The following is a 12,500-nucleotide window of genomic DNA, read 5'->3' as shown; positions in this document are numbered from 1 at the left end:
AATGCTAATATAAGTACAGCAAACAATGTTTGTGAAGTCCAAACCACAGTTAGGGTTGGGTGGATGAGGGCAGCTGCTCCAGGCACAAGGTATTAGGGTTCATGATCAACAATGTGGAAGTACTGCCATTGCCACATGATGTTCATTTAAACATCTATTGCTGTTCCAGCGAATGAAAAAAATACATCTGTTTGCTTGCAGAGTCTGATTTAAATGAGCAGATTGGAGGAGTTTTATTTTTCACTTCAGCTTAAGTTTGGGGGGCACCAATGAGTACAGGGGACTGTCCTCAGGGTTCACATTTCCCAGGTCCCCTAGTTCATGCTGTATGTGAAGGAAAATGCAAAGAAAATGGCAAATTCAATAAAAAGCATTGCAATAGTCAAAGAAAGCATGTGCATGAAAAGCAGAGTGAAATCAAGTGTGGCAAATGCACGTGAAAAAACACTGGGTGAGAAGAATGAGTTGCACGTTAGAAGGTATAAAAATGTAAGATGAAGGGATATTTCACTATTCTGTGTAACACTAAGCTAGTAAAATAAGCCACTGGTAATAAAACTAAGGAAAAGTTCAAAAAACTTTTTCCAGTGTTCAGTGACTGCTGTGCCAAACATCGAATCAGACTGGTGGTGAATATTCAATAAATGGAACTCCAGTAAGCTTTAAAACAGGTACAGGGGTTGCAGTTACTGTAGTATCACATGATATGTATAGAAGGATCTCAAAGTGTCTGCAGTTGCGAAAATAAGTAGCCCTGCAGGCAAACTCAAGCATATAGGACAATTCCCAGCAATGACTAAGTGGAAAGGGGACAAGCATGAGTTTTTTATAGCTATGAGCTGATAAATGGATAATGGCACACATTTTGTTTTCACTGCGTTCCATCAGTTTGCTGAGGATTCTGGCTTTATATACACTAAACCATGTACTCACTACCTACAGACTAATGGAGCTGCTGATATCTGATCCTCACTTAGTGCTTAACTCCTACCGTGCTGCTCCTCACTTAGCTCTTAACTCCTACCGCGCTGCTCCTCACTTAGCTCTTAACTCCTACCGCGCTGCTCCTCACTTAGCTCTTAACTCCTACCGCGCTCCTCACTTAGCTCTTAACTCCTACCGCGCTGCTCCTCACTTAGCTCTTAACTCCTACCGTGCTGCTCCTCACTTAGCTCTTAACTCCTACCGTGCTGCTCCTCACTTAGCTCTTAACTCCTACCATGCTGCTCCTCACTTAGCTCTTAACTCCTACCGCGCTGCTCCTCACTTAGCTCTTAACTCCTACCGCGCTGCTCCTCACTTAGCTCTTAACTCCTACCGCGCTGCTCCTCACTTAGCTCTTAACTCCTACCGTGCTGCTCCTCACTTAGCTCTTAACTCCTACCATGCTGCTCCTCACTTAGCTCTTAACTCCTACCGCTCTGCTCCTCACTTAGCTCTTAACTCCTACCGCGCTGCTCCTCACTTAGCTCTTAACTCCTACCGTGCTGCTCCTCACTTAGCTCTTAACTCCTACCGCGCTGCTCCTCACTTAGCTCTTAACTCCTATCGCGCTGTTCCTCACTTAGCTCTTAACTCCTACCGCGCTGCTCCTGATCAGTAAAGAAATCAGGATAACATCTGTGCTGAAATCCAAAGTAAGACCAGTGACTACTGAATTGGTCAAATAACCAAAAAGCAAACAATACATACAAAATACTTCTATGATAAGCACTGTTTTTTAGGGTACTGCCTGGCTTTTGAGAGACGGAATGCTTAATGAGATTTCAGGTGCTGCTGATGTAACTGTGTTACTCAGTCACACACTGTGACAAAGCTTAATTAATTTTCCATGCTTCGGAAGTAGTTTCCACCAGGCCAAGCAATTTGCTTCAAGCTGCAAGGAGTAAAAAAATGCCAATAACCTAAAAAACAAATCTGACATGGTACAAATGGATTGTGTAAACACTGTGAGACATAACTGGACACATACTTAGGATATTCTTAAGGTGTCTCAGCCATAAAGATACATGTCAGAAAGTCATACCCAGATGTTTGAACCAAGGATGAAAAGATTCTTATATACTGAGTCCATCAAATATACTGCCACAGACAGTTATCAGAGATAAAGCTAGAAGTTCTGAATTTGAAGTGAGTTATAAAGCTACCCAAAGTGCCTTGAATGTTGATGTGACTATACCAAATGTTACCCAAACCACTCCAACTAGGTGCACTACAAACATTCTAACTCTTTGTGTGATCCATTTTCTTGTACAAGTTATATTCCAATGGAAATGACCACTCATGGCCTTAAAGTGAATCTGCCTGACTGGTACAGAGTGCAGCTATGTTTGAGGGCAGAAAAATAGCTGATTCTTTTAATGTATTATGAAATGGTTTCTCTAATGGAAAATTACAAAACTGCCACTGCAGCATTGGTCAAAATGTCTGTAAAGTTTATCGCATTTAAGAATGTTGACTTTATGTACTAACATTTCATGCTGAGGACAGCTATCTCCTCACATCTCTGCTGTGGTTTATCTCCTTGAGGAGGAGAGATATGATGGTCGCAGTTCAGTGGACAATTTTGCTTTTCTAGTCTCTCTTCTGAATCTTTTCTAACCTCCTCTGATCGCTTCCTGCGGTTAGCATGCACTATTTTACATACCCTTCTAATTGTCCGTTTTTAACAGCAGCTTCTGTTTGGATTCAACTGAAAACTCTATCGGAGCAGGTCTTTAGCCTGAATATGATTACATGCTTAGTACTCCTCCAGCACTTAGCTATGGGGTCACTTTGGAAGAAGATGCTGTGACATAAATTGTGTTGAGTATGCTTTGCCTAATTAAATCTACATCACAGCTTTGAAATCTTAAGAAAAGTGGTACTGACAGAGAGGCAGTGCCTTATTAAACATCAGGTAACAAGAAACACAAATACACATTCTTGCTGATACTGTGAAATCTATCCAGATTTGAGGACAGATGAAAAGAAGACACAGGAGTCATTCATCAAAGGAAACGCACATTTCACCATGTCATGTGAGTCTGAAGTAACCTGGCTTTTGAGAGAAGGAATGCTTAATGAGATTTCAGGTGCTGCTGGGGTCACTGTGTTACTCAAAGTCACACACTGTGACAAAGCTTAATTAATTTTCCATGCTTCAGAAGTAGTTTCCAGAATTAGTTCTAGTACAATGACTCTGTTTCCTGTGCCTGCCTTGGATGATGAATGCACATTTAATTTTATTTTCACATATCCACATTTATCCTGTTTCACTTCTAGGAACATGTTTTACAAATGCCTGCAAGCCTACATCTGACGCACTGTAATATACGTGACTACGTTTAGGCCATATTTATGTTCTTATGATAAAACATCATGTGACCCGTGGCACTGTCCTCAGCATGACAATGAGCCTGAAATCAGATGAAACATTGTAGCTTTCAGACCAGCCACGTAGACCAGCATTTATTTAAGTGTACCAAAAGTCAAGCACTGTATTAGCAGTATCAGCATTTGAAGGAATAATAAGTCTTAGGTCTTTTGAAAATACAGTTTATAAAACATAATCTTGCACCAAATTATTAGTTCTGGACTGTGACTGTGCTTAGTCTAGGAGAAGTACCACTAGAGAATGAACAATACTAGATGTGAACAAATATTTTTAGCTTTGTTTACTCCAAATGTGCAGGTAATATAAAACACAGCACATACGTATTCTCTGTATCAGATGCCACGGCTGTGCCCTGGATTGATTCCATTGCAGTGGAGTACAGGACTTTCAGTCCTCCGTGTCTTCTTCCATCTGATGTCTCTCCATCCTTCTCCTTTGAGGTTTGGTCTAATACATGTATCCCAAGAAGAAGGCTGTAGTCCATTATTTTAAAGCTTTCCAGCACCTATTAAAGAAGAGATTATAAATGCTATTATCAGTCTGACAAAAAATGAAGAAACAAATGGGGTCAGAACTACATGCATACACATCACAATTTTTTTTTAAATGTTTCTCAAAGGAACTACATAGTATCAGCGGCAAATAAGACAATGTTTAACATTCCCATTTATATACCAACTGGAGTATCATTTCTCCTGAAAAGAAAACCCACCATTGTCTGTATTAGTTCAAAGCCTGTATTTCTTTAGCTTAGACAGAACATTTTCATATGCAATGACAATGGTCTTTTTCAACTTTGCCTATTTCAAAAATATCATCATAGTAACGCTGACTATTACAGATTACTATGGAGTACCTGATGCACTGCTTTTTACCAGATGGCTTGTGTATCCGCTACTCAGAAGACATGATGGCTGCAACAGAGCAACCCTTCATCTGTATTACCAGTGAAGAGCTGCTTGGAAGAGTCCTCCACTTCTAACTGCAAAATGGGTTTATACCTAAGAAGTATGCAATGCTGGATTCCTGGCAACTAAAATCTTTACAAATATGTTTATTTCCTGCTTTCGTTACAAGCACTGGAGATATGATCTACTCACTCTATTCTACTTTTTGCTAATATTTTGCACTTTCAAGTCCTTGTAACTGTAGCTGTAAGTCAGACCTCGTGGCATATTCCACTTTATTAGTTTTATGAAAGTTAGGACTGTTATACTATTGTAGCTCATACATTGCTTTTATGCCCTTCAACATTTGCATTTCTTTTGATAGGTTTCCAGTTGTGGACTAGTTTAATTAAGGTATTCTTATCCACTCTTTGACGAATACTAATGGCCCTCCCCTGTTCAGTATACAGAAGCATAACATCAGTGTATTATCATTACAGCTGACTGGTACATTGTGTTTATGTATGAGGGCTACTTTCTTACTTCTAGATACATTTAATTACACTGCTGTTTTTCTATGGTACATTTGGGAACATTTTTCTTATAATCCATAAATTATTCTTATACACAGTTTAATTATTAAGCTTATTTTTGCAACCTCTGGGGTGGCAGATATGATTTTTATCACCATCTTCAGTCATATATTCAATGCCAGACATAATTGCTAGTTTCTTCACTATATTCATGTGACAATGAATCTGTATCCCTACCTTATGTATGTCCAAGAACTGGCGTTGTTTTTGAGTAACCGCTGCTCACTACTAGCATCCTTTTTGCCACAATTTCTTTTGCCTATGGCGATTTGTATGTCATTTCCTATAATATTTTTTTCTTTAAACCTAAAATTACTGTGCTTCCATTTTGTTTATCCACAATAAAAAACATGTTTGCCTTTTACTGTGTCTGATAGATACCATTAGAAGCACACTCAGTCCCTTTTGTTGAATTTTATAAGCATGCCTTGTCACTGTTTTCAATGTTAATGTATTATCAGGGCATGATCTAATGCTTCAGACAACCATTTCTGTTAAATACTTTCAAAATACATCCCACACACAAAATCACTAAACTGACAACAGTCTGCAGTCCTGTACAATTCTGCAATAAAGTGATATATACTGCAATTTCAAACTCACTGTCTCTTACGGAATATGAACTGTTTATCGGTTGTTGCTGTTTAAAGGTTCAAGTGGATTTGTAAAGTATCCACAGTGTTTTTCCATGGATTTGAAGCAGGTTTATTGGATGCTAATGAACTAAGTCACATGACTGACTCTGTAGTATAGACAGATAAAGCCCTAGACCCAGACAGTCCAAGATTGATTAGCGGACCCCAAGTTCTGTAACACCCAAATATCTGGCTGTGGTGGGTGGGAGTAAGATGTTGATGCTGACTTACTCATTCTAGGCGGAGAAAGGCTGTCCAGTCCACAGTACTAGTGACACTCACTGGTGAAACAGGTGCACAGTACAGATCTCAGTGGTTTGGGATGTGCTCTTGGCTTTGCCAAGCTGCAGTTGAGCAGTAGTCAGTCACCTTCTCATTGTGGGGAGGAGGGTGCATGTGCACACATGTATAAGTTGAAGAAAGCAGGTGAAAGAAGAGAAGGAGGCACAACAGCTCTTTAAGAATGCAGGTGTGCATGCCAGCTGCTAAGAGAAGAGCTTATGATAAAAGATTACAAGCCTGAGCCTTCTATGCATGATACCCCATTAGTACTCTACTCTTGTTCTGAGTCCATTGGGTACAGTCTGGGAAGGAAATCAGCTACAAGTTGGCACCCAAAGCAGTTCCTCCCTCTTGCCTGCCTCTTGGCTCTAGTACAGATATCAATTAATAAAAAAGAGACTGACTTCGATAAATATGAAAACCAATAACTATTAACGTTATTCACATGTTAAGTAAACTTTTTAAAAATTCATGGGTCTTCAGGGCCCTTTTAAAGACACTCACTGTCTGTGTAGCTGTCTTAAAGCTGTCAAGGTAGTGAATTCCTTAAAATTGGAGCCTGATAAAAGAATGACCATATACCACATATCAATAACTGCACCTTGGGAATCACAAGCAATCCTGCTCTAGCTTAGTGCAGTGGTTAGGCTAAGTAGTTGAGTGTCAGTAGCTCTTTAAGATAAAGAGGGCTCATATCACTTACAGCTCAGTAAGTTAACAAAACCACCATTTATACTGATGTGCAGATTATTGTTAGCCTGTACAAACCCTTCGCTGCAGGCAAGTTACAGTCTAGATCTAGTTGTGGAGTTCTGCACAGCCAGAAGGCAATTTTGGTGGTCTCTAGAAGCCCATCATTCAAAGCAATGAAGTTATCCAAGCATGACAAAATGAAGGCATGAATAAGTAAAGCATTATCTTCTGAAGGAATAAGGATCTCCCCTCAAAGCATTAAGACTGCTAAACCCATGCTGATTAATTCATTCAGTGACAGATAATTTTTGTTGCCTGTCTTTTGTTTGTTAGATAGTTTTGGCCTAATAGTGTGTACCCAAATTGTGCTACATCTTATTATCTCTATGTGGGAGTATGTTTATTCTTCACTATTAATTGTTCTCGTTAATATTATGTAACTATTCACTGTGCAGATGCTCTACTTTTTTTTGCCATATTGTTTACTGCATCATGTGATTGCTCTCCAGGTCATGGTTCAAAAGGGCATGTTGGCTACTTCACTTATCTAGTTAATAATTAAATAAATAAATGCATAAAATAAGGTGTTAATCCTTATGATACTCCAAAGATGAAAGCAGGAGATTTAAACAATGACTGAGACTTGGTCCTTAAGTATCAATGTATTCTCAATAATAGTGCTTAGATCTTGCACCATACTCACAAACCCAGTTTCAACCAAAATAGCAATGGATAAAAAGGTATAGAAGAATTGATGGCCTTATGATCTCATGTGTTGTCAACATTTGAATTTGTACAGATTTTCACACATTCAGTTATAGAAGGTGACGAAACAATCCTCAAGGGTTTGTACGGCTATCATCCGCTGCTGCAGGAAGCTGGGCTGTAATCACATATTATCAGCAAGTCAGTAACATACTAAATCCCATCTTCACCTTCTGCCTCTGATTGGAAGCATGTCTATCATTAATAACAAAGGATTCCAGGATGGAACCATGCTGAACTTTAAATATCAAATCAGCATTAATTTCACAGATAACACTCTGTGTGTGCCCAAGAGATAAAGGCAAACTAGGACTTTGGTAGAAAGACCACGGTTGGAATGCAAGAGTTTGATCAAGATTCTGTGGCTCCTTGTTTCAAAAGCTATTGAGAGACCAACAAAAACCATGACAAAATATGGCTGATCCTCAGGCTTTATAAGGAGGTTGTTTATCATGTTAGCGAAGGCATTCTAAGTGCTACAGTGGCTCTGGAAATCAGCCTGACAAGGACCTAGGAGGTTATCAGTTGTTAAAAGGATCTCACTGAACAGAAATTACTTTCCCAATAACCTTACAAATAAATGGAATGTTAGGGATAGGGTGGAACTTCTTTATTGACTTATGGATGGTTTCTTAAGGGTGTCTGTAAAAACTGCCTATTTGAGAATTGTAAGAAAATTATCCATCACACGGTGAACAAATAGTGGGCCAAAAACATGCAGACATGAAAGAATCAGACTGATTAGTCCAAGTTCTAGACTGAAAGCAGTAAGGTGCAAAGTCATAATCAAACTGATAACCTCGCAACAGTCAAGTTAATAAAAGTCAATTCACTACTGTATAAGGGTACCCATGCTAAATCATTGCCATACCTATTAGTGATCATCAGGAGTGTCTGCAGTCTAATTAGTCAATCTTAGCAGTGAAGAACCAAGTAGCTATCTCATATTCACAAACTGAAATAGGCTTTATGGCTTACAATCCATATGAAATATCTAGACTGTCCACAATCTGAAAAAGTGTAGTTGGCCATTTCAATTCTTCTAAAATGTAAAAAACAGTTTATTATCTACATAAGTTTTGGGTTGACATACATAATAATAATGGTTTATCCTAAAGTTGTCCTCATGCAGTCGTCCGTTGGAGCTCTGGCCTTCTTACAAACCTCCTGATCAAAGCAGTGACCACATGTCTTCGTTAATAAAGGATGCTTTCAAAGTGGAGCAAGTAGGTTAACAAAATCTCTGATGACGTTAGTCTAAGCTATCTTGAAATGCTCTTGACCTTAAGCATTGTAATCCAGATATAAATATAACCATATGGGTATCAGGTCACCACTAAAAATATAGCTCAGATCTCAGTAGTGAACCAGATCAAAGATGTATGATCTTACTGGGCGAAGCCTGAAGCAGAAATTATTCAAATGTGGTTTGACCAGAAAATTGTCCTCCATGACCTCCATGTTTGATACAGCCACTCCAAGCTAATGGACCCGGTCCAAAATGAAGACTTTTTTATGGGTAGCACTGGTAATTACCTAAACATGCTCATAATCTGGAGACATCTTCTAGGAACAGTTATGGTCTACTTTTTTTATTTCTCTTTTTGTGCCTACTGAACACCCAGCTGGTGATTCTGTCCAGCTCTTCCCACCACCATCCATAAACAATCCACGGTGCAATCACCACACCGGTAGCCAAGTAGGGAGTTTCCTGGTATGGCCTTAACTCTGCATCCTGGTGTCTAACATTGACATCCATGTCATGATGGGGTCTCTTACTTTCACCCCCTGAGATCATCCAATTACATTGTAGATGGAATAGCAAAAGCTGCCTGTACCCTGCTGCTCTTACTTTGAAGATATACTCCACTGGGGTCTACATCAGATCATCATACATAAATGTCTCTTTGTTGAACACATATTGAGTGAACAAACTAATCATCGAATTAAGTTTTCAGTGAAATCTTTCCTAGGACAAACTGACAGTAGTCTGCCCTAGTGACCATAAAAAAAAAACCTCCAAAAAAACCTAACACCTACTCCCCCCACACCCCCATTAACTAAATAAACCAACTCCGAGATTGTACTACAGTGGGGAAAAGGGCAAATTCCAAATGGTGGCCAACCACAGTTTTACCCTAGGAAACTTTTCACTGAAAACTTAGTTTGATGATTGGTATATTTGGTCAATAGGTGTTAGGCAAAGAAGCGTTCTCATATTATGATTCAACTATCTGATATAGACCCACTCCATGGACATAGCACACTGGAAATATGAAGCATATCATGCAGAGATCTGAAACAAACAGCCATTCCTCTGTAGATGGTGCCTCATATTGGACATTGAATAACAGAAACCTCAATAGTTATGGCAATTGTTAAATAGTGGCCAAAGCTGCCACACAACTAAATCACCATTTAAATGTAAAGTTAGTACTGTATAGCAAGTCAGAAACAGTGTCAGGCTTCTTGTTTGTAGATTTCATATTTATTAACAGTGTCCATGGTTGCTTTAGCTCAGCGTTTAACGTGGACTGAACTGCTTGACACTGGTAGTGCATCTGTAATCTGTTTATGCCCTTTATCAATTTTCTGCTCTGTTTGGATCCTTGGTTATCTGCGGTAATGACCTACTACAGCTGGAACACAATGGGGATGGAAAGGGTGAAGGGCCACTAGAAAGTTATAATAAAATCATTTTAAGTTAAAACAAGATTATCCTATAAACTCCAGAAATTCTCCTTAAGATGGATGAATTGTTTTGCTGAGATTAAGAAAACAGCAGTGACACTGAAAGTAAAGATGATAAATGTGTAAAGCGCACACGATACTAATAAAACTAAATATCTCCCACACCTAATTCCCCAGCCAGCTCCCAATCTAGCAACTTTACACATTCTGTTCTCCACACATTCTTCACACCCACCCTATCCAATCCAGTCATTAATGACGAAACACCTATCTACATATCTACCAAAACAGCACATATACAAACTTGACCCCCAACAAAGGCACTACTCCATGACAGCCAAATTTGAATCAGTCATCCAAAACACTCCACTTCAAACTGCCCTTAAACCACTATCTCCCCAATAAGTCCATACCACTACATATACCAACCATTATACCCAAAGCTGTCTCACCGTATTCCTACATGTTGTTCTCCTGCTCTCCATAAGGTCTATTCTCCACCCATAGCACATAATTCATGCCTCTTTCATCATTACCCCTGGTAATCTAATATTCCCTCCTACACTCTTCTATGCCCATCCAGTCCAGTCTCCACTAACATCTCCCCCTTAAATACATTCTATTGTGCACATTTCTACCCCACTATAAAACATGCACTCATAACTTTCTCATCAAAATCCCTACTTATCTCTACTAATTCAACCCAACCATTTTAATACTCCTTATTAGAGTCAACATTGAAACTAACCCTGGACATTATCACCCCTCCTCTCATTCCGCAAACTGTACAGACTCCTATATCTCTGTGTCCTCATCAATGCAAAAAGCATTGCCAACAAGCATGAACAAATAAGTGCCTTCTTTTCCTCCCATAGCCAGTTCATTGCAGTTGTCACTGAACTGTGGACCAATCCAAACAGTCCCAGCATTTGGCACCTCCTCCTCTCATACAACTGTGAGTATGATGGAAGACCTGGCAATAGGAAAAGAGTAGGCTGCGGATTACTATACAAATACCATCTTAAGTTCACTGCCCCAAACAAAGCTAACACTACAGCAGACACATCCCCAACTAGAAAATTCAACACCAAAAAAAAAAAAAACATTACTTTTTGCAGCAGCAAATCCTTCTCCTCCTTCAACTTTTTCAAAATTCAAATCCCTGATCTCTGAAATAGTCACAGCTAATAACTTCAATAAGAAAGGACTCCATGCCAAAAACAAACAACCAATTGTCACGGGATTCCTAATCTCTGAAACAGTCACAGCTAATAACTTCAATTAGAAAAGACTCCACACCAAAAACAAACAACTGATTATCATGGTGAGGGTGGGTGGGTGGGGGGGTTCAACATTAATTTTTCAGACAAATGTAATTATCCTGGATGATTTCAACACTAACTTCTCAGGTCCCCTTAAAAGGGATATTTGTATGTTTCTAACTAACAAGAATCTCTTACAGATTATCATAGAACCCACCCACCAAAATCCGCTCTTCATAAACATTCATTCTTCACCTACTAATCACTAATGTACCACTAACTGTCTCAAACATTTCCATCCCCTCCACCTTCAGTGATCACTCACCAGATCAGCTAACTGCCTCTAAAATCTCTGCCATAACTGTTCCCCTTCGGACCCCAATCCAAACAAAACAACACCAAACTACAAAAAACATCTGACAGCCATTGACTGGTCCACCATTTTGAACATCTAAGACCCTAACAAAACAGCTATAACCTCAACTCAAATATTCCTCCATCTCCAGGATGATTTCTTGTCCAATGCTAAATGCCCTTTTAAACAACAACAATGCCATGACTTAACAAAAAGCATATATCTCTCCTCAAGTTAATGGATAAAGACTAGCAGTCATGGAAAAAAAGAAGCAATCCATTCCTGATAACCATGATACTTTTACCAAACACAAGAACTTAACCGAACAATCCATATGGTGGCATAAAGCAAAGCAACCTTCCATCTTAAGTAAACCCAGACTCTTCTGGCGTGACGTCAGTCTGCTCACTGGACACAAATCCTCTAACAATAAATCTTCTTTAAATTGAATCCAGACTATTCAAGGACCACTCAGCTGTTCTTACTTTGTCAGAGAATTTGTCCACCCATTTCATCCTATCAGAAGCATCTCCTCTCCCCTCTCCAGTCTCTCACAGCCCCCTCCCCTGCTGCTCTTCTGTCCTATGCATGCATCGCTGAATCTGTCATTCATGGTCAGCTTTGCATCAACATAGTTTTAATTCCTGCATACTACCCAGCTCCCTGTATAATGTTTACAATGAAATGCAAACAACTTGCATGCTGACTCAAAAGCTATTTATGCTTTGTGATACTTTTTTTCCAGATCACAAGTGGCTGTCTTTTCCTGGACTTAGTCACAAGCTTTTTAGCTTTCTAAATCAGGCCTATTGTCTGAAGTAGGAACAATAAAGAAGCCGAGGAAAACAGTCTTTACCCCAGTCTCCCTCTGGTGTTCTTTTGATAACAAGCATACCTGTCAACTGAATCTGATTTTACCTCATATTTTGCCCTGTCCCTCATAAAATGTCTGATTTTTCAG

At 39.3% G+C, this 12,500-nt stretch overlaps 1 protein-coding gene across 13 annotated transcripts in view; it reads right to left on the bottom strand.

Moving 5' to 3' along the window:
• Nucleotides 1–12,500, bottom strand: part of PIP5K1B (phosphatidylinositol-4-phosphate 5-kinase type 1 beta) — a 1,685,295-nt gene that overhangs the window by 252,653 nt on the left and 1,420,142 nt on the right. For all 13 annotated transcript variants that reach the window (XM_044064337.1, XM_044064336.1, XM_044064340.1 and 10 more), the window contains one exon: nucleotides 3,697–3,881. In XM_044064337.1, coding sequence (XP_043920272.1) covers nucleotides 3,697–3,881 — 185 coding nt within the window. The remainder of the gene's footprint in view (nucleotides 1–3,696; nucleotides 3,882–12,500) is intronic.

Source organism: Protopterus annectens, chromosome 2.part2 (assembly GCF_019279795.1).
Source record: "Protopterus annectens isolate FY-2018-M chromosome 2.part2, PAN1.0, whole genome shotgun sequence".
In the NCBI taxonomy this organism is placed as follows: Eukaryota; Metazoa; Chordata; order Ceratodontiformes; family Protopteridae; genus Protopterus; species Protopterus annectens.
The sequence above is the reverse complement of the archived record's forward strand: the minus strand, read 5'-3'. Positions and strand labels throughout refer to the sequence as shown.